General features: G+C 36.7%; 1 protein-coding gene across 1 annotated transcript in view; it reads left to right on the forward strand.

Moving 5' to 3' along the window:
- Nucleotides 1-5429, forward strand: part of OPCML (opioid binding protein/cell adhesion molecule like) — a 732434-nt gene extending 727005 nt beyond the window's left edge. The window contains exon 7 of the mRNA XM_074187257.1: nucleotides 5254-5429. Within this exon, the coding sequence (XP_074043358.1) occupies nucleotides 5254-5354 (101 nt within the window). The 3' untranslated portion in view covers nucleotides 5355-5429. The remainder of the gene's footprint in view (nucleotides 1-5253) is intronic.
- The last annotated feature ends 18208 nt before the right edge of the window (nucleotides 5430-23637 follow it).

Raw genomic sequence — 23637 nt, forward strand, 5'->3', positions numbered from 1 at the left:
CAATGAGAACACAGCCTACATGAAGTTTCTTCTGGAACTGTCCATTGTAACCTATTGCCCTCCCTCCACCCCCTGCACAGGGTCATTGCCTCCATTCAGTTCTGATTATGAAATTTTAAGTATCTACTAGAAGCTTCCCACTAAGCCAGCCTATCAAGGTCAACTGTGGCATGTGAGCTTCTGATAAATAGCAAAAAGTAGTGCCTGTAAGGTAGGAGATCTGGGTTCCAAACCTGGCTCTTAATACATAGTAACTCTGTGAGCAAGAACAAGACATTTGAGCCTCAGTTTCTACATCTGAATAGTAGAAATAGCAATATTTAAATTTCCTGCCTCCAAGATTTGTTATGAGGTAAGTATTTGTGATGTATTGTTTAGAAAGTCAAGGAGACCTAGACCAAGTTCTAGTTCTTGCATTTGTACCATGTGACCTTCGATAAATCTCTCAATATGCCAGAGAACTCCCTAACCTCAAATATAAACAGTCATTAAACTTTACATAAAGATCTTTGTTCATGGCATATTGATTTAGAAAATCATACGTTAAATTCTATCTCTTTTTTGTTAAATATGTGACATTCACATAATTTAGATTAGTCTCTACTCAGAAGAGTTATGGTCTTGTGTTTGACACCTTTACTCTAAAGTCTAAATTGCATTGACTTTGGTAATCTACATTGGTAGAGGGACTATCTGATCCCAAAGAAATTATGTCTGGACCTCTTAATTTCTCCTGACCCCTTCTTCCCCCGCAAAAGTATTATATAAATGTGAACTTATTTTTCAAAGATGTTAGGAAAGTTGTGCTAGTTTTGATCTTAGTTATTCAATGATGCTTCTTTTCTTGCTTCAATAATGCTTGTGAACCCATTTGGGGTTTTCTTGACAAAGATTCATTTCCTTCTTGAACTCATTGTACAGATGAGGAAACTGAGGCAAAGAGGGTTAAATGATTGTCTGGATTCACAGAACTAGTTAGTTTCTGAGGCCAGATTTGAACTCAAGAACATGAGTTTTCCTAACCATAGACCCAGCGCTCTATGCACAAGCTGCCCTTGATCAAATGTGTTACTTAATAACTGGTCATATACACCATGATACAAAGACATTGTTGAACCAGTTGACCCCTTAGGTTCCTTCCAGATCTAGACTAATGATCCCATGATCCTCAGTTACCAGATTTCTTGTTAATATTTTGTGGGCATTGTTTACCTATATGTTTTTCACTAGCCTTCATCCTAGTAACTAAGTCTTATAAAGTTCCCTCAAGCTCAGAGGGGATCTGATTGACCTATAGTTGCAAAGCTACATTCATAAGTGACTTAGGTGTTATAAGAACCCAGGAATTCTTTACTATTGGTTTATTATTCTTATCATTTTGCCAAATTTCCTGTCTTATTCATACTTGCTAAAAAAATAAAATAAGCTTTAACATAGGCAGCAAAATAAAAAAGTGAGTTAAAGAGTTTGAAAATTAGTGGTTACCCTATAGCTCTTTTAAAAAGGAGGCTAATTGCACACAGCCTGAAAAAATTCCTGGTTGTATGAAAGTACTGATCCTTGACTGCCCTCCCAGCTGTTGCTTCTAGCATGTTTAGAAGTATTCTATTTATAGAATCAGGATCCTAGAATCCAAATCTTCCATCTATTGACCAAAAACCTAAGACTATTTTATACAATTCATGAAGGATTTTATGAAGAGTAAGGTGTTGTGCTGGGTGCTGAGCATACAAATGCACATTAAAAAAACCAAAAAACCAAAAGCAAAGCAGTTCTTACCATCAAGGAGATTACATTCTTCTGATGAGTTAATGGAAGTAGAAACAACTGTGGCACCTGAGTTGAGTCTTGTAGCTGCTAGTTATTCTAAGCATCAGGAAGCACAGGTATTCTAGGCTTGTACAGACTCACAAAGGAAAGAAATGTTATGAATGACATGTGTATGGGGCAAGTAAGCCAGTTTGGAATGGAGTGGAGAATGAATGATGACAGATATGAGACTTCTGGTAAGATAAAAAGGATCTAGGTTGTGAAGGACTTTAACTGTAAGAATAAGGACTGTGTATTTGTATTCCCTAGGGAGCTAATGAAATTTATTGAGTAGGGAAAGACCATCATACTGAGTAAGAAATATCAAATTAGTAGCTATTTTGAAATTAGCCCTCTGTGGGATCCAATAGAAACTGCTCTGGCAATGGAGTTAGATAACCTGGTTTAGGATCTTAGTTCTTTCACTTCCTACATGTGTAGGTGAATCAAGGCAATTCATAGGATCTCATTTTCCTTATTTGTAACAAAGACCAAGAGTTGGAACACATCTGGGGTTCTTAATCTTCTTTATGTCCTGGACCCTTATATCAGTCTAGTGAAATTTAGTGACTCATTTCCAGAATAATATTTGTAAAAGCATAAAATAAAATATACTAGATAAAGGAAACTAATCATATTGAAATAAAATTATACAAAAAAATATCAAGATTCACAGTCATGTTAATAACTAAGGCATCTTTGAGCTCTAAATTTGTAATCTTGACTGTGAGCTCACACAAGGGTGAGATAGGTGTAAAGAGACATTTAGGAGGCTACTGAGCAGGACCAGACTTAACTCTCCTGACTCTAGGTGAAGTGATCTTAACACTAAAAGACCCTTATAGACTACAAGGATGGAGCCAAATGAGTGATTAATAATTCAGTGTTATCCTACAAAGTGGAGGCTGGCATTTTATGTCACTCACAACAATTATGAGTTGCAGTTTGACCATATCATTCATTCATTGAACAAATAGTTATTTCATGCTTACTGGGTTTAAGCCACTGTTTTAGTAATGTAGAGAAATAAGAAAATAAGTAAGCCATACTCCACAGGGAGTTTATCATCTGGTAGAAGAAATAAAACATGCATAAAATCATCTATTATATAGTGGTTCTTAATTTTTTTGCCATAGTTCCCTTTGGCAGTCTGATAAAGTCTATATATTCATTCTTAAAATGTTTCTAAATAATTAAAGGAGTTGCTGTTTTAGTTAGAAGTTAATGAATATATATGCACACATATGTAAATATATGTTTCCATTTATACATCTATATTTGTTGCATATATAATGCAAAATAGAATACAATTAAACTCTATAAGTCTTGAAAAACAAGGTTACATGGATTTATAAGGAGAGTTCACTTCTAGCTAGGATGATCTAGGATGGTTCTTTGGAGAAGGGAGTATTTAAACTGAGTCTTGATAGATCAATATGCAGCATACTTTCTGAATTTATTCCCCAACTTGAAATATTTCTTCTGACTTTAACCCCCCCAGAAATAATATTTGCTATCCATGAAATACTTTTAAAATACTAATATTAAGATTGTTGTATTGAATAATAATATTAATTTTTATAGAATATATCCCTGGGGGCTAATTTAGAAAAAAAAAGGAAACAAGTATTATGTTCTAGGCACTTTGCCAAATATTTTACAAATGTTATCTCATTTGATTCTCATAACAATTGAGAAAGAAGAGGCAGAAAGAAGTTAAGTGATTTGACCAAGGTCACACAGCTCATAGGTATCTAATGCTGGATTTGAACTCAGGTTATCTTGACTCCAGGCCCAGGGCTCTACCCAAGGCACCACCTAGCTGTCTGCAGGTGACATATTCCATTTTCCACAATGACCAAAATTTTCTGCTGAGTATGCTGATCTGGGCACCATCTAGTTATACATAACTCTATGTAATATCATCCATTCATTTAATAACACCATGCCATAGTATAAGTCAATAAATTCCTATTGGTAGGGATTGGAATAGAAGAGCCAGTATACGCTGAGCCTCCCACAAGTAGTATGACACTGTCCTTGGACTTTCAATTTGATATTCTATGTGAGTGTCCTATGGCAGTACAGACAACCAAGGAACAAATTCCTAAACTGTCAGGAAAGTGTGACCTTCTGGTAAGTGAGAGAATTTTAAATATTATGCCTGAGCAGAAGGAAAGAATTTAGAGGAAGGAAATTGTTCGACATGAGTTCATAAAGCATAATACCAATATCCTTTGCATTTTCAGCAAAGTGCTAAACCACATTGCCCTAGTAAATGAACTTGTTCTGGAAAAGTGCTTGAGATCACAGTAGGTCAAAATTGGTTTAGATATGGCCAGAATAGTAGCAGAATAGGACATGATGCTATGAAGAAGTGGGAACAAAGTTAAGAAAGAGGAAGGCTATCCTTGTACAAAACTAAAAGAAATCAAATTAATGTCTCCCTGGAACCTCAATCCTATTTTTCCCTGTTCCTGAGTAATATTGCTGAAGAATATCTGGTTCATGCAACTTCCTTCCCAGGGAAAAGAATGTCTTATGATAGTTTGGGTTATGACTTCCTTGGTCTTCCTTCAGACTTATCATTGATGACCAGAAACAAATCTGGTCACTTCCTTTGGAAATCTTGAATGACATAATTGATTCATCATTTCCTGCAACAGAATTTTTAGTTGTTCAATTTCAATAGTGTTCAACATTTTGTTATCCCATTAAGGATTTTCTTGTCAAAGATACTAGAGTAATTTGCCATTTCCTTCTCCAACTAATTTGGCAGATAAGGAAACTGAGGCAAACAGGATTAAGTAATTTTCCAGGGTCATATAAATAGTATGTATCTGAGACCAGATTTAAACTCAGGTCTTCCTGACTTCAGGCATGGTATCTATCCACTGTGCTAGATGTGACAGTGTATTAGTTTTCCCCTTCCCCCCCATAGTGGTATGCCATTGCCATCTAAACATTTTAGTTATCTCATCATTCTTCATTCCCCACTGCTCTCCCAGTCTCTCTCATGATACAGAGAGATATGACTACTTACTTATCACATTTTCCTAATACATTTTCACTTTTTCTTGGGTGGCAAACACACAATTGGAGATTTCATCAGATGCTAAGAAGCGCTTCCCACAGTCATGCTCCATGCCTTCTTTACCCTTATCTTGACCTGACACAACTCAAAATAATCCCAGAAGCCATTCTGAAACATATCTTTGAGGTCAACTAGATGAAATAGTGAACTTTTGAATTATTTTGGTTTATGGGGGAAATGGGAAAAATACAACCACTTGGGTCAAGGCTTATTGGTAAAGCTGGTCCTGGTGAAGGGAAGTCATTTTGGGAGAAGCATGCAAAGTTATTTGACTTTAAACTGAATGACAGAGGTGACCTTCTTCATCTTCTCCTAGATCATAAATATTTTTCTTTCTTCCCCTCCCACAGGGCCTGGAGCAGTCATTGATGGGGTAAGCTCTGCCTCCAGAGCACTGGCATGCCTCTGGCTATCGGGTACCCTGTTTGTCCACTTCTTCATCAAGTTTTGATGAGAAATCCTAGGGTCCTCTGAGCGACGCCTGGCTTCTCCATACCACAGACTTTACTCTTCTACACTGCGGAGGGCAAACCAGTTTTGTTTTGTTTTTGTTTTTCAGCTTGAATGAGTGGGGTTTGGGGGGAGGGGGTGGGGAGGGTTCTGCAATGTGTAGAATAATCAATCAATCATGGGTGTGTTCAAAAATTGAATCTGTTTCTTCTCCCTTTGCCCTACCTTCTCTTCTGCCCGTCCCCTCATTGTCTTCCCCATAACTTTTGTTTTGGCAAAAAGTCTGTTTAAGTTGAAACCCATAATGCCCCAGAGATGCACCTTGGTTCATGAAATAGTGCACGACAAGAAGTACATCAGAGAGTCCTAGTGTCTGTGTCTCTTAAGCTAACAAATCACCCTTTTTGTTATGCTGTACAAATGACTCCATGTTATGTGTCTGATGACATTGGATTTGTCTCTCCCACCAGGGTGGATTTTTAATATATGTACACATATATATATATATATATATAAATACATATATATTATTCTACCACCTCCTCTTGGCACTATATTCTACCTATAACCTCAATACCTGCAGTTGCAGCAAATAGAGGTGAAGGACCAAGAGGGTTGTGAAACCCATTTAAAGTGGAAGCACATTTGAAAAAAGAGAAAAAATCTCCAGAATGTAGGAAACTGGAGCTGAATGGATGGGAAAAGAAAAAAAATTGGGGGACTGAGTTTCTTCCTAAAATTTCATGGCAGGTCATTTAAAAAAAAAGGATGAATAATAGTTGGCTGATTCATTGGGTCTTATCTAGTTATCAATCAGAGCAATCCTATGACTATCCATATACTCTACCTGTCTGGTCTATCCATCCATCCAATTATCTACCCACCTGTCTTTCTCTCTAATGGTCTATTTATTCTATTTATCAATCTATCAATGTAATTATCTACATTTCTCTCAATATCTCTTCCTCTCTACTGTTACTCATCTATCAATCTAATCATATCTAATCACCTAGAATCTATCTTTCTTCTCATTTCTTTCTCAAATCAACCTATCCCCAAAAAATTATTTTCCCAGTTACATATCAGCTTTGCATATAAAATCCACTATTCTCAGATTAACCAGGAAAAAAAAGCAATATCCAATCACATGGACATTTGAGAATGTGACCTCCCATTCACCAAAAGCAGGCTATGATAACCCATGAATTTTAGTAGGAATCCATCACTTACTACACACTAAAGCATTCTCTTTTTTTCCTAGACACAGATAAGTCCCATAAAAACCTTAACTAACTAGTAGAAGGTTTTCTTTTGGGATTTGAATGACCAAGATGCCAGTATCAGAATACATGTGCTCATCTACTTTTGAAGAAAGTATACATTCTGATCCTATTTGACCAAATCCAGGGCATTTATATTCCCCATCAAAAACAAAAACTATAAAATAAAGCAAACACACAAAAACACATATAAGACACCAGTCTCCTGCAATGTGAACACATCATTCAACCAGTCTGAGCTTCAGAACCTCACTTAGAATCTCCAATTTGCTCTGGTCTGGGTTTGGCCTGTTTGCAAACTTATCCAGTTAAAAGCTGATAGAGGCCAATTACAGGGCTGGTGTGTTGACAGTGCTCATATTTGTTTCGGAAGCTCTTCTGAGCAGAGGGCACTTGAGTGACTTAATTTCCAAGCACTTGATTAACCCAACACTGCAAACAGAAGGGGAAAATATGTGTTACACACATTTCCTCTTTTTGTGGGGCTTCTCCCTCCAGTGGCTTTGAGGAAGTGTAGCACGATCTCCTTTTTTCTATAGCAGAGATGACCCAGATTCCATACATGTCTGAACTTTCTTGGGGCATCTCCTGGGGCAATCAGGATTTGACCATCCTGTGTGCCAGTGGACCAAAAAAGATTGCAATAAAAATGACCCTGGGTTAGATCTCTTTTTTTATATACTTAGGGTTCTGCCAAGAGGAACATGCAAATTGCCAGCATTGGCACTCTCCCACTCATTCCCTGACCTGGTGTGCTATATAATGCCAGAAGCCTAACCAGAAGAAAAAAAATGGGCTGTTCTTGAGGCATATTCTGTTGAATGCTCATCATGTTTAATATTTAGTCTTCTTTTCCTACCATCACAAACTGTCTCTTCAGTTTGGTCTGTGTCGGCTCCTGGACTTGACATACAAAGAACAAAGAATTCAAGTCATGCACCTTTTGCTTCCTTAGGCACTTTCAGCACACAAAATACCAGGCACTCTAGTGAAGGTCAATTATTGTGAATGGAATTTTAGTCCCCTCAAACAACAAGAAAAAGATTACTGCCAGGAGACAGATTCCAGAAACATGTGAGATTTGCCAACAGTTTTTTATCTATTCTAAGTTGCCAGGGATAATCTAGTGAACAGATATGTGGTTGGAATTGAAGGTCAGGCATGAGCATTTTTAATTGCTCAATACAGACACCAGAATAAGTAAGGTCAAAGTAAGACATATCTTTATGCAGAATATCTGAGTGCCATATTCATAAACTAGAGACATTGCTCTGGAGCTAAACATATGTGTTGGGAATAGAGCAAAAAAAGAGAAATAGTCCTTAATAGCTTAATTCTTGAATGTCCAAGTTGCATGTTTTCCTATTGGACTTTCACATTTCCTTCTAAAAGAAGGATTCCCTACTCCTCTTAGTGAGGGGAACTTAAAACATCCCAAGAAATATGATCTAGAATGATTATCTCCATGCTTTCTCCCTTTTACCACTTGATGATCTGCCCTCTTGCTCCACCATCCATCATATCATCTTTGTGAATTTTCTTTCCAATAATGTGAATCACATCTCATTCATATATTGGTGGGTAGTCTTATGAGTTGCTGTGACTGAAAAGAAAATCCATTACCTGGTGGCCATTTCCTATTGATATTACTAACCAAAAGATAAAGCCACAGTAAGCACCTATGTTCTCCCTCTCATCCCAGGCACCAGAGAAGTCAGAAAACAGGGTATAACTGCTCTGACTTTCTTATCACTACTATCCATTGGAGAACAGGTGAGAGAGGTTTGTGAAAATGGATCATTGGGAAGAAAATGAAATTTCTTCTAGGAGACACTTTTTCATAGTTTTCTGCTTTGTTAATTTAACTTTGGTGGTGAGAACACCTCTAGATATTAGACGTCTCAAAAATATGGTAAGACATAGAGAATATGTGCTCCACTTACCATTTTTTCACTAATAGAGCTTTTTGCTACTTCTGTATGACTTTTAGTTCTGCAGAGAGAATTCTTAAGCCTTTTGGGCAGATTTGGCCCAAGTTTGTAAATGGAGGAGCAAGGGTATGCAGACCCTAATACTAATGCAAGTTTTTGACCAACTAGTATCCTATTTCCATTTTGTCAAAAAGACAAAAAAGACAAATAATGCAGATGAGGCCAAGTGGAATTCAGCAATGAGTCTAAGAAGCTCTCATTCCCCTTTCCCAAAGCAAAGTTTAACACTTCCACCAAAGTCAAGTGCTCGTGGTAAAGCTAATGCCAAGCTTGTTCTTCTGTAGTTTAATGTCAAGTGCCTGATACAGTCATCCACAAGTCTAAGTGTGTTTTCTTTTTTCTGGGTTTTCTTTGGGGGGGAGGGGAGGGGGGGTCCTATAAACATGCACATAATTTTAAGCTTAGAGTATTGGGCAATATTGCTCTGATCTGTTAGTGTTCATCTAAACAAAGGGGAATGGCAGACTTTCGGATCTGAAAGATGCCGCAGACTCTTCCCTGCAGTCCAACCCAGGCCAAACTTTGGAGGACAGACAGCACTCCATGGCTTGGTGATGGTTTCATCTCAGGAGCTGACCAGTACTGAACCGTGGAGGAAGGGCATTCTCCAGAACTCTAGACAAAGCAAATCCATATCAATGTAGAAAGGCCGGTTTCAGGACTTGTCCCATCATCTTGTTCTCCACCTAAAGGAGGTTAGCACATTACACCTGAGGTCAGAAGAAATCCCAAACTGGAGAAGAGCAGAGAGCAGCACCAAGGAACACAGCTAACCCCATGGGGAGCATAGAATTGTCATTGCATCAAGAGTCTTTATATACAAAATATGAAAGAGAGGAGTGATACTCCCAGCTGAAAAGTCTTCTCTTCTGCAGCTGTTGTGTGGCCCTTGCCAACATTATCACAGGAAGGAGGGGGAGGAGTGGTTAAGGGTAGGGAAAAGCATCTTCCCCAATTTGACAGAGCTGTCACCAGGGAGAAACTGGCTTTTAAATAGCTGAAACCAGCCAAACAAAAATGAATCTTCATATCTTTATATATAATCAGAGGAAGCAGCTAGAAGTTTTGTTTTTTTGGTGAAATGAATTTTCCTCTGCTCCTTTGTTTTTGTTCTTTACATAACTCCTAGTCTTGGGATCTTTCCAGTTTTATTGACCATAACAAACCCTCTCTCCACTGCATCCCCCGACCAATCTGTCTGCCACTTGCTGCCACCCTCCCTTCAGCCTCTCCTCTAAGAAACACAAATGGGAGGAAATGATGGAAAACTTCACAGGTATGCTGTTTGGAAGGCAACATTTTCTAACATATACCACATGATAAGAAGTCCTAATGATCACTAAAAACAAACAAATGAGCAAAAAAAATAATCCAGTCTCATTTTCCACATTGCTTGTTGAAAAGAAGAGAAGTAAATGAAGGGAGGAAGAATTACATTTGCAAGTAAAAGATGGGGCAAAAAGATATTTAAACAGTTCAGGATGGTTTTCAGGTGCAAAATATCCAGAATCTCAAGTAAAGTGAAGTGGACTTAATCAGGCACAATTGTCTCTTTCCCAAAAGTAATAGTTGACTATGCTCATTTCTTTTGAGGACTTTTTTTTTAAAAGGACTTCTGTTTAAAGAACTTCTCTTTATTGGACCCCAACCTTGTTCAGATGGCTGTCAATAGCCCTAGGTGAAGAAGGTGCCTATGACCCCCTTAGAGTCCTCTTGAGCCACGGTTAACATTATCTAACAGAAGCAGAGTTGATGATAATGGTGATAAAAAAATAACCATGATGAAACAGGAATCGCTGCCCATTCTATCATTCATGGGGAGCATTTTTAATCATTCAAAAATTTTTGTGACATGTCAAGTGCAGTTGTGAGGAATGTGTGGGTATATGAAATGTATCTGTCCAGTTCTGAGTCCTTCTTTAGGTTTTAACAAAGTTCTCTATGACTTATCAATGGTGCAGTTCTAGCTGTCAGAATATGGGTGTGCACATTCTCACAATTATCATTAAAAGCAAGTCTATGTTCAAATGCTTTAAAAATTTATCAAACAGAAACAAGAATATAACTTTGTCAGCCTTCTAGAATTATTCTGATTTGGTTTATTTTTTATTTTAATTTTCCTGTTTTTCTTATTTCATAAAAACAATGAAGTCTCTTTTTTTGGTCAATAATTGTATTAAGGGTGAATATACTACCTGAATTTTTGTGCATGTTACATTGTAGTTGTAACCTTTTCTAATTCAGGATGAATAAGAGATGGTTGTGATTGTGCAGTGTATCAATAAAGTTTGAAGAAATTTGTACCTTTTGGGGGGCTATTTATTAGGCTTTGTTGGATGTTAAGATTGGCAAGCATACTGAAATGTGTATGTCTTCTCATATATTGGTAATATGGATCCTATGGACCAGGATATAATTACCAACCTATGTGCCAGTGACCTGAAAATTTTGTCTTCCTACTCCCACCCGCCCCCACCTCTGCCCACATATGCTAAATGGATCAATCTGGATAAAATCAACACCAAGTTGGTCTATTCAAACTTCTTTCCATTTATCAATGTGGATAAAATTATCATCAAAGTGATCTATTCAAACTTCTTTCAATTTATCAATATGGAACATACCAACTATGTGGTTTACAGTCCTTATATATATATGGATCTCTAGACCCAAGATGTGAGACATTGGCAAAGTCTTAAAAAATGTCAGGTCATGGACAAGAACTACTTTCATAAAATTATAAAAGTGATGCTCAGCATTGACAATTTATTCTGTATGATTCCTGTCACTTATAGTCCCTTAATTGGAGACTACCATGGTGTTGTAAACAGGGCAAGAAATGGTGAAAATCTTGTGGACTGATTCAAATAGAATGTTTGTTGCTGGTTATTTTTTTCTAGCTTCTGCTTTCTGGAAATATTTCTAAGAGTTCAGAATATAAGGGTGGGAGGGACACTGAACTAAGTATCAGGGGAGCTTTCTTCTTTCCTCAGCTTCCTTATTATCATATCATTATCTTTCTAGTTTCACTCAGGTCTACTCCCATACTACTTCCCTATTTATCTATTCCCATATTTTCTTTTCACCATCTAGTCTCTCAGTCATCTCTAGACCAATATAGTCCTTTTTATAAACTCTGCTACTAGGTGGTTATGTGACCTTGGTTGAGTCATTTAACTTATTTTGTCTTTGTTTTCTGAAATAATGCAACTATAAGGCTCTGTCTAGCTCTGACATTTTACAGACTATTCTATGAGTCTCTTAACCCCTGGTGTTTCATGAAGACTGCTTCTAAATCAGAAGCTATGGATACAAAAGTGGCCTGTGTTTTGGGAGCTGAGTTAAAATTATCCAGCTTCTTTTCACAAATTCTTTGTAATCTGATATTAAATCTCAGTTCTGCCTTTGGCTTCCAGATTTGACCATGATCACTTTGGATCTCCCTGTGCTTTAGGTTCTGCCTCCAGAGATAGGGTACAAATAAAAAAAAAAGAATAGTCCAGTATGTTTTGAAAATAAATGTCAAAATATAATGTATAGATGGATGATTGTAGTTTCTAGGACATCTGATTTATTTTTAATGAGTGACTAACAAATATAGTTGATTACCAATTTTCCTGGTCAACCAAATATTCATTTATTTTTCTTCTCCCTTTTTCCTCTGTCCTTTCATCAGTTTCTTCCTGCCCATACCAAACTGTCCTCTTTTCCTACTTATACCATAACTTTTACCCATTCATCTGTTCCCCTGCTAGGGTGGGCATTATCCTTCTCTTACTCCATCTAGGCACTCAGTGTACAATCAATCATCTATGTACCAATTTATTCCTCCATCAGCTAACCACTCACCTAGCCATTCACATATTATTTCCCCATTTATCTCCCCCTCATTCCATCTATCCACTCATCCACTTTCCTAATGCAACTATCCCCCATCTATTTATTTAAACCATCTATCCATTCCCCATCTGTCAATCCATCTACCTAGCATCCTCAAGCTAGCCTTTGGCAGACATGCCTATTTACCAACCCACTTCAATGTAATGGAAATCTTTGCTGTTATCTCTCCATTCAGCAAGGGAGGCTTTATCTAGTTATTCTTAAGCACAGCAGTTAAATGATCAGATGCATTTTCGTTATCTTTCCGCAAAATACATGCTATTAAAAACATACACATAGAGAAATGCCTCCAGAGATGTATGATTGGTGTACCTGTTCCTATCAAGATATATTAAAGTGGAAAGAGGATGGGAAAACAGGGGTGGTTGGGAAACACCCAGATGAGCAGATGTTGATGTTTAACTCTCTACTATGGCCTGCAAATAACAGGAACCATAGGATTTAGAAATATGTTGAAGGAACTGGGACTGTTTGGCATAAAGATGAGAACACTCAGGCTAACATTTTCTTAAAATATGTGAAGGTTGTTGTGTGAAAAAGGGATTCTATTCTAAAAGCTAAAAAAAGGACCAATGACTGAAAGGTACAGGAAAATAGACAGATGTTTGTCTCACAAAAAATGTCTGAAATGTGAGTGGGTTCTCTTAAGAAACAATGAGTTCTCAATTGCTTGAGATGTTCAAACAGAAATAGAGAAATCATTGGTTGGGATGCACAGAAGCAAATTAGAGTATGTATACTTTTAGAGATACATTCAAAGTCCCTTCAAAATCTCAAATTCAATGATTACAAAAGACATTATTGGGAAAGACTGCATGAAAAAGAATTACAACCAGTTTAAGATTGCATTCTTAATTGTATAAACACTTTGAAAAGGAAATATAAAGATTTGCACACATACACACACACACAGAGAGGTGGAATGGGAATAATAGAGAAGTACCCCATACCCTTCAGCCAAACTTCTGAAATATAGTCCCTGAAGTCAAAATGATGACATCTCCTTCTAAGCCTGTTCAGGTTTTCCTAAGGGTCATGAAATAATCCCTTTCCCTTTGCCTATTCAGTTTAAGCAAAGACTGAGGCTTTAGAGAGGATTAAGAGGTTTCTGATTTTCTATTCCCCACTGAAGGGTGAAGAATGAGATTTGGATATGTAAAATAGGCAGCTGATAAAGTGCCTATACTTTTACTGTGGATGAAACAGGGCTGTAGCAAAAATCAGTCAATTTGTGTTGACTGACTGATTGAATACTTGACTGAATTAATTACTGAAATGATTGATTTATTGATTGATCAGTGAATTTAGTGAAATTAGAAGGACCCTGAACCACATTTGATTAAGGATAAACAATTCTTTTGACCTCTAAATAGACAGATAGCACTGGATAGTGCTTCCTTTTCAAGCTGACTAGGACATCCAGCTTAAAGCCTAATTTAGTACCATTCACATTATGTTTCAATGAATCAAGCTGCTATAGCTCTTTGATGATGAAATAAAGGAAAACTACTGGTGATGAGATACTCAAATAATATTAGATAAACGATTTCTTTTTAGAATTTCGTAGGCAAAGTTTGAGGTTTACAGATGTATGTATACATATGACATTCTACATATTATGCACATATATTTGTATTTTGATATGTATATTTTATATGTGTATGTATCTTCATATATATAAAGCACTATATAGGTGTGTGATGGTTACAATTTTTACACAAGCATTACATGAGTACTAACATGTGTTATATATTCCTCTCTAAACTGACCTGCTCCAGACAAATTTTAGGGCAGAATCTTGAGTCCATTTTCAAGTAAGTACCAAAAATATTCATATAGTTTTGGGTAAGACAAAAACAAAAGGAAAGCACAATAGAAATAGTCTTTTCCCCCTAATATTGGAGATATGATCTCTCCCACAAATGTTCCTTTCCCTCCTTTTTTTTTTAGCCCCAACCCTTAGGTTAATGATTTTTTATTCTATGCTCTCAAATAAGTGTGTGTGTGTGTGTGTGTGTGTGTGTGTGTGTGTGTGTGTATGTGTGTATATATATATATATATATATATATATATATATATATATATATATATATACACAAGATTTATTGAACTCCATGATGAATAACTTCTGTCCTTGAGGGTGGATTAGACAGGAAATAAGCATTTCTCATATTACAGCTAGCATGTCTGTCCATGGTGCTGAATTCAAGCATATGATTTGGGGAAATAGAACCAAACTCTAAAGCAGAAAAATATCCATGCTTTGTAAGGGCAAGATGAGAATCAGAGAATGCGATTCTAGTTCTAGCTCTTGAAAAATCTTTGTTTCTCTGTCTTGAAGGGCAGAAGTACCATCAGCATTTGCCTGATGGCATTAGATTGAACCCATCTATAATACAAATTCCCTACCCCCCCATTTCCATCAATACAATATACAAATATATGTATGTGTGTATGTGTATGTCTAATATATATACATAATATATATGTATATATATATATGTATATATATATATACATATATATATATATATATACTTGACTTCAAATATCACAATTTATAGAATCTGCTTGGAAAGTAATCTCAAAGGTGTTCTAGTAAACCTTCATCTGAACAATGATTCTGTCTACAGCAATTTTTGTCATTTATCCTCTGCTTGAATATCTCTAACAACTAGATACTCACTACTCATCAAGGCAGACCATTCTAATTTTAGATAGCTCTATTTATTTCAGAAGGACTGTTTCATTCCAACTAAACTGAAATTTCCCCCTATAACTTAATCAATGTACAATTCATCATCCCCTCCCCCCATTTCTTGAATCATGAAACTATCTTAAACAGCTTTTCTAAGTGCTGTTCCTAAAGATGGGTGGGTGAGTGTATTTCTGATTAGGCAGTCAGAAGGTCACAGATGATGCAAGAGGAAGGGAGGTGGAAGAAGCACAAAACACACAGCTGTAGTAGTCAACCATATGGGATTTGACACTTTCAGTGTTTAACAAGAGGGGTCAGACCATTAATCACTAGGCAAAATGGGAATAATGGGGCAAAGCAAATGTATTTGAAAATAATTTATTAGCATTATGCTGATACATGAAAGCAATGAAAGTGCTCTTCCTTCTGGATACAGTCATATGACCTTTATTTACATTATTCCATATGTGGTAACCCCCCAAAAAAGATGCCAGAAAGGAACCTTGGATTTGTCATCTTTTAATTAGATAGCCAACTTCTAATGAAGTGGAAAAAATTCCAGGTAAGTGGCTCTAGAAAGCAGATATTATTATTGAATCTGTCACAAGAGTAAGAGAAGATTGTAGTCTGTGCTGAGTGACAATAGAGTCCAGGCGCATTTCAAGGTAGAAAAATTGGGGTGTGCATAATCAGGCATATATTAAACACTATGGCGCCAGGCCCAAAGAAAGGCAAAAATCTAGTTCTGATTCTTAAAGAGTTACATTCTACTGGAGAAGATGACATGCAAATAGCTACATAAATCCAAGAGACATAGAGTGCAAATGGACAGTGATGTCAAAGGGAAAGTTTTTGAATGTGGGAGAGAGGTAACCAGAAAAACCCTCTTATGTAAAGTGTGACTTGAGCTGTCTTGAAGAAAGGAGGGAAAAGAAACTGAACATAAAAAGGATAAGTATTCTAGACATTGGGGACAGTCAGTGAAAAGCCATAGAAGTGGTCAATGTTGAAGCAACAGAAAAAGAGCCAGTGTTCATAGATTTTAGAAGAGTATGTGGAGGGGTTAGAAGAGTATGTTGAATATTAGAAGGCTGGAAAAATAAGAATGTTTCACAGTTTGAAGTTTGCTAAAACCAAAGAATTTTTTATTTTATTCTAAGGTTAATAGGAAGTCAATGGAGTTTATTTAGTAGGGTGATAACATGAACCTTATGAAACTCACTGCCAAAATAGTTAAAGATGGTGTGGAGAGATTTAAGACACTGTATTACCAATTAAAACACTATCATATTAATGCAAATAAGAGTTGATGAGTTGATGTAGGTCTGTACCAGGGTGATGGCTTTGAGAATAGGGAGAAGGGAGAAGCATGAGACTTCACAGAAGAATGGATACTTGGGGGGAATGTGAAAAATCAAGGATGACAAGTTGCAAGCTTTTTGACTAGGAGGATGATTGTGGCCTCCATAGTAAGGAAGTTCATAAGAGAGGATGGTCTTAGGGAACAGTTCCACTTTCAAAATCCATTTTCAACCTACTTAATTTGAGATATCTCTGGAACATCTAGTTGAACTTTCCAAAAATCGCTTGGTAAGGTGGGATTGGAGCTCAACAGGGAGATTAGATATGAATGTAGAGAGAATATAAATATCTGCATAGATTATAATTGGATGCATTAGAGTTGATAAAATCACCAAATATGATAATATGAAGGAAGAAGAGAAGACTCAAGATAGATCTTTGGGGCATAATCTGAAAGATCACACAATGGAGACTGAGAAAGAGTGGTCATTCTAATGTAATAGAAGTCTGAATTGGGAGTGCCAGTCACCTATTCCCTTGTCCTCCCCTTTTTTCTCTCCTTATTCTCTCCCTTCTTTAAGCTTCAGTATATAGTGCAAACTTAAAGAACATCTGCAAAGTGTTTCATATTTTTGCACTCCTCAGATCCTTTCAACTTGGAAGAGGAAAGCTTGAGATGCTCCCACTAGGGAGAAAGAAGCAGGCCCTGATTATCCTTGGAGAGCCTCCCTTCCTTTTCTTTTCCTCTTGTTCTCTGCACAATGATATGTGCAAGTATGGTTACTGTGGTTACATGACCAAATCACTTCTGTTTCTGTCTACTCATTGCTGAAAGTTAGGGCTCAGGGGATTCAGTTTATTAGAGCAGTAGTAACTATAGTAGCTAAGTCAGTCCTGGGAATGGCAGAAGGGATTCTTTGGTGGTGTTCAAATACAAAGACTCCAATTTTCTTCTATGGACACAGCCAGAATCTCAATTTCACATGCATTATTTTATTTTATTTATACCTTGGCCTGTGATACTGCAGCATAAATGATTCTATATGAGATTTCTTTCCCTTCCAGAAGATTTTCAACCCTTTGTGATGGTGTCTCCAGTACCTGAGTTTGTCTACTCATTTGAATGTCTCCTGTTTGATTTAAATTGCTTGTGGAGTTACTATCCAAATTTTCTTTTGTTAATCCCTTGCTCTTGTACTGAATTATATCACATAAGCAAAAACTGGCTTTCCTTCCTCTTTGTTTACTTCTTAAAGGAAGGCATCCACAGAATCCTCACTGGGGAAGAAATGAAGAGGGTAGAGAAAAGCCTAGACTAGAAGTTGGCAATATTGGTACCCACCTAAAACTCAAGAAGGATCATTGACATTTTTGATGACAGAAAATGCCATTCACCATAGTATATCAACAAGAAATGCTGAATCTTAAAAAAAAGCAATAATAAATGTTAAAACCTACCCTCATATATATATATATATATATGAGAAATTAAGATATATAACTATATAAAACTCCCTAACTTTAGATGTGATGGAAAGGAAAACTGTCTAACAATGTAAGAAATCCAAAGAAGGAATGGGTTACTTGCTGTAGAAAGTGATAGCTTTCTGTTTATTGGAGGTCTTTAAGCAAACACTGGATGACCACTTGTTGGTGATGTTTTAGAGGAGATTCTCAGTCAGAATACACATTAGATTCAGTAGCCTCTGAAGCCCTATCCAACTCTGACATTCTATGCTTCTCTGAAGTATAGAGTGAAAGAGATCTTGAGGGAAGTCAGATCATGTAAAAAAAAAAGTATACTGAATTTAATGGACTCCAAAATCTACATGATTTAGGAGTATGATATGTCAGTCAAAGAAGTAAATATCATTTTTGGCTGCATCAATAAAAGAAACAATACAGCTATCGTTAATAGGTATTCACTATGAGCTAGGCACTATGCTGAGTACTTTACAATTATTTTCTCAATTGATCCTCATAATAGTGAGAAGCAGGTACAATTATTTCCTTCATTTTGTATAGGAGGAAAATGAGACAGAGATTAGTGACTTGCCCAAGGTCACATAAATATGGTGTCTAGCACTTTATCTGAATTCATATCTTCCTGATCCCTGATTCCAGCCCAGGCATTCAGATCACTGTACCACCTAGCTCTTTCTATTAAGTTATTTTCAGAATCATAGAATTAGATCTGGAAATTACCTTAGAGGCTATGAAAATCCAGTCATTTTATAAGCCTGAGGCCAGGAGAGGTTAAGTACCTTGCCTAGGGTCACATAGCAAACAAGAATCAAACAGGATTCAAACCCACATTTTCCTGACTTCAAGTCCAGCACTTTAATCTCCTAGACTACAATGCCCTTCATTTCTGCCCAGTGAGACCACATCTGAATATTGAGCTATAAGTGCCCAATTAACAAGTCTGTCAGAAGACAGCAACTAGGGTGGTAAGGAAGTGAGAAGTTGCCAAAGGAGAATGGGTTAAAGAAACTAGGAAGATTTGGGGTTTAGGGAGGAGATTACTGGTAAAAGGAAGAAGAGTGATAAAAATATGTGAAAAGTTATCATAGAAAAAAAAGAATGAAATCTATTCAGTGGAGAGAAAGTGCAGATCTTTTTTTTTTTAGGTTTTTGCAAGGCAAACAGGGTTAAGTGGCTTGCCCAAGGCCACACAGCTAGGTAATTATTAAGTGTCTGAGACAGAAAGCTAGGTAATTATTAAGTGTCTGAGACTGGATTTGAACCCAGGTACTCCTGACTCCAAGGCCAATGCTTTATCCACTACACCACTTAACCACCCCAACAGATCTTTTTAATATAAGTAAAAATTTCTTCCCAATTACTCCTGAACAAATATGAAATGGGTTACCTTAAGAAGGAGTAAGTTTCCCATCACAGACCTTCAAGCAAAGCCTGATTCATGGAAGTTGCTTATGTCATTTGTATTTTTAGCTAATGTCAAATAAGGTGATCTCTGATATCCTTCCCATCTCTTCTAATTCTATAATTCATAATGAACAAAACACAACCCCACAAATGTAAAGTCACTATGACAGGGATCTTTACTATGCCTCCTCCTCACCATGAGACAGGTTTTCCTATCACATTTCACATCAAAGTAAGGGATTTTGGAGTGTTTAGGAATTCATAATAATGCATACATTAAGCAAAAACATTGTTCAAAGGTGGTTATGAGGAATAAGGAGGTGATCTGACTCCTCTCAAACATGTCCTGCCTCTTTGACTTCCTATCTCTCTTATTCCAGAACTCTACTAGTTGTTGCTAGTAGAATGCAGAGCAACACTGAACAATGTGCCTTCAGTTCATGTTGGAATCCCCAATTTGTCACCCAAGCTGGAATAGCCTTGATAGTGGGGTGTTGGGCCATAGCTTCTGAAGGAGCAACTGTTGGGCTTTTCAAAATAGCTTTTCACAACTGTCAGGAAATATATTGTCTTGATCATGCAACACCTCATTCCTACCCCATCCACATCTCTGACATTCCCTCTTCTTTTACTTTAGCCTTTTAATCTTCCCTTTAGGAGTATGAATGGTATCAGATTCATTACAGAGATAGAACCCTGAGCTAGTTGGAGTAGCATAGAGGAAAGCATCCAAGATTCGGACTCAGAGGGCCTTGCTGTATTACTTATAAATGATGTGTCCTAGGACAAGTAACTTAGTTTTTCTAGCCATCAGCCTTCTCTTCTATGACAGCAGGATGCTAACACTTGCATTAATAGCAATATCCGAGAGTCAGTAGAAACCAAGGCTCCTGCTTCTAATCTATATTGGTTATGAAGTCACACAGGGAAAGTGCTCACAAGGGGATCAGAAGAAGCAATACCAAGACACCATTTAGTTCTCATTGAAGAACTTTAAAATTGATTGTACAGCATGGGAGACACTGGCACAGGACTGCCCAGCATAGCATGCCCTTATCAGTGAGGATGCTGCACTCTATTAGGAAGGCAGAATGGAAGCAGCTCAAAGAAAATGTGACATCCATAAGTGTAGAGTACCCACCTCAGGTGTTCACATGGACTACTTGTGCCCAACCTGTGGTAGAGCATTCCAAGCTTGTATTGGTCTGTATTGAATCAGCCACAATCAGTCACACTGTAATTTCTCTCAAACATAGAGATGTCATTTTGGTCATCTTCAATAACAAAGGACAAGAACCAACCAACCAACCATGAAGTCACAACTTTTCAGGGATCCAGACAACTTTCTGTGACTATAAATTGCAGTAATGCATGGCATTACAGATGTGGCTTTAAAAAAAATAATTTTTGCTACTGAAGTTAGAAAGTCAAAGTCTTAAGAATTAAATAAATGTAACTATGGTCCCAACAAATAAAAAATGAATATTGGACTGAAATGATAAATCCTGTGGAACTGGGGTGGGAGGAGGATTATTTCATTTTATTCTATTATTCTATAATGTGGCACACAGACCTGAACAAAGTACCTCAAACATGATCTGACCAGGGCAGTATAGCTCAAGATTATAAGCTTTTTGATTCTATATCCTATTCCATACACTGGATCTACACACTATTCCTCTATTCCTAAAAATGCACACATAAACTTTTTGTTACTATTTTTATTACTACTACTGTCACATCATTCTCACTGGATCCCATAATACTCCAAGGTACCTTGCACAGGAAATGTTATATCTTCCATCTAGTGCTTCTATGAAATTATATACCTTTACAGTTATCAATCAATCAGTGAGCACTAATTAATCACTTAATATATTCTAGACACTGAACAAATTCTGGAAATAGGAAAAAAAGCAAAGAACCAATCCCTCTCCTCAAGGAACTTATATACCTACATACATACCTACCTACATACATACATCCATACATATATGTATACTTATAAATATGAATATTCAAAATACATTTACATAAGCATTTCTTTGCATTACATTTGCATATTCATAGCTTCTCTCTCTTTAGAATGTAAATTCTAGACTCAGGCACTCATAAACACATATGGAGCAAAGAGGCAAATTTATACATATACATATGTATATACATATATAAAGTATATATAATATATATTTATGCACACAGATATATAAGAGAAATATAGAGTAGATAGAAAGTAGTATCAGCAGCTGATGGGATTGGAAAAAAGGTTGAATCTTAAGCAAAAATTTCTAGGAGGGAGAACCTCCCAGGCAAATTTCAGCTTGTTGTATTTATCCCTACATTCTAGCCCATCAACATTTTTGCTTGTTTCTTGACCCTCTCTTATAACATAGTTGAAATCCTTTCCAGTTTGGTCATGTTAATCATGTCTGCATCCAAGTAATTAATAAAAATGTTAAACAGTACAGATTTGAAAAGACATCTCTAGAGTACTCCACTAGAGGTCCTCATTAGAGGTTGAAGTCAATCGAAATTCTTGGGATCTAGAGGATGGGAAGAAATTCAATATTTACAAATCATATGATCATAGATCTAGTCTTGAAAGGGACAACTAAGGTCATTAAGTCTAACCCTCTCATTTTATAAATAAGGAAACTGAAGCCTAAAGATGTTTAGCTAGTAGTCCAAGGTCACATGTGTACTTAAAAGTAAAAACCAGAATTCAAACCTGAACTCTCTCACATGAAATACAGCCCCCTTTCCCCTACATCAAACTGCTCAAATGAAGGCTTGCTGCTCCATTTTTCTCTGCAAATATTCTGCTCATTAACTCTTTATATTTCCTTTTCTGTCAAATTTGTCCAAATGCTCAAGACTCATTCCTAGGAAATCATTTATAGGTGAAAGTCTCTCAGAAATGGAGATGATGACTCCATGTGGTAAATTCATTTCATATAGAGCAACTGAATTAGCAAAAGTGTGAATATGGGGAAGGAGAAGTCATATTTAGGCAATAGTAAGTAGATTGATTTGACTGCCTAAATTTGGCTGGGGAACAGCAAGAGGTAAACCCAGGAAAGACATGTTTCTGCATAGTGTGATGCTAGCCTAAGGAGTCTGAACTTTACACAGTAGATAGCAAGGCACCACTGAAGGATTATGAGCAAGGTCAGAGCTCTTCTTCATTTTGTTTTGCTTTGTTTTTGTTTTATTTTGTTTCTTAACAATCTGAACAATTTACATTTTTCTAACAATTTCTTCAGTCTAATAGGCAATCAACAAAATAATAAATTAAACCTTGATTGTAGTTTTTTCAAATTTCTAAAACATTAACAACTGCCCTTGAATAAACTAAAGCTAGCTCCAGAACACCTCTGGTTATACAGCACTACAGGGAGGAGGGATTGAAGAGGGAAAGATATTTGGAGTAGGAAAACTTGTTAAAAATCTGTTTCACTTCTGAAGTCCTACTTCTAGGATTTGTGACTGTCAGAAAACCCAGATTCTAGTAAGTACCAGTGGGTAAACATCCAAGTCTCCTTTTCAACAAAAGGGTTACTTAAACTGTATCTACCTTTACATCACAGTTGTTTTGAGGAAAATATTGAATAAACTGTTATGCCTTATATAATTTTTAATTAAATTTTAAATTTAAAAAAATTAAACTTTAATTTTTGGAACATGGTCCCCCTGGCCTTTAAGAAATAATAAAATGATTAGTTAGACAAGATCTTAGGACAACGATAAGTATGAGTGGAAGTTACTGTAGGGGTCATCTAATCCTACTGCACTAGAGAAACTGGACTTAAGATCAAATAAGCAATGAGTAGTAGAAAAGCTGAGTCTTGGACCTCTAACTCTACCATAAGCATTATTGCAACTATAGTGTCAAATTTAAAAAAAAATACTTACTGAAACTTTACAATATGTACACTAGATAACCAGTATAACAGGAGAAACTAGCTGAATGAAATCTATGAAATAAAAGATTATTTTGGCCAAGGCTGGAAAAGCTAAAGGGACATCATTTTTTCACTGCCAGCCTTTCTTGTTCAGAGGATTCAGTAAAGACAAAAAGCTCATCCCCCAGACCACCAGCTGTTCCTGTGGTACCTCCAATAAGCCATCCTACTGCATATCTTCTTAAAGTCCATTAGCAGACAGAGTCCTGAATGAATGCCAGCACAGGGGAGCTCTAGGCCACCACAGACGCAGACGTCTGC

Source organism: Macrotis lagotis, chromosome 1 (assembly GCF_037893015.1).
Source record: "Macrotis lagotis isolate mMagLag1 chromosome 1, bilby.v1.9.chrom.fasta, whole genome shotgun sequence".
Classification (NCBI taxonomy): domain Eukaryota; kingdom Metazoa; phylum Chordata; class Mammalia; order Peramelemorphia; family Peramelidae; genus Macrotis; species Macrotis lagotis.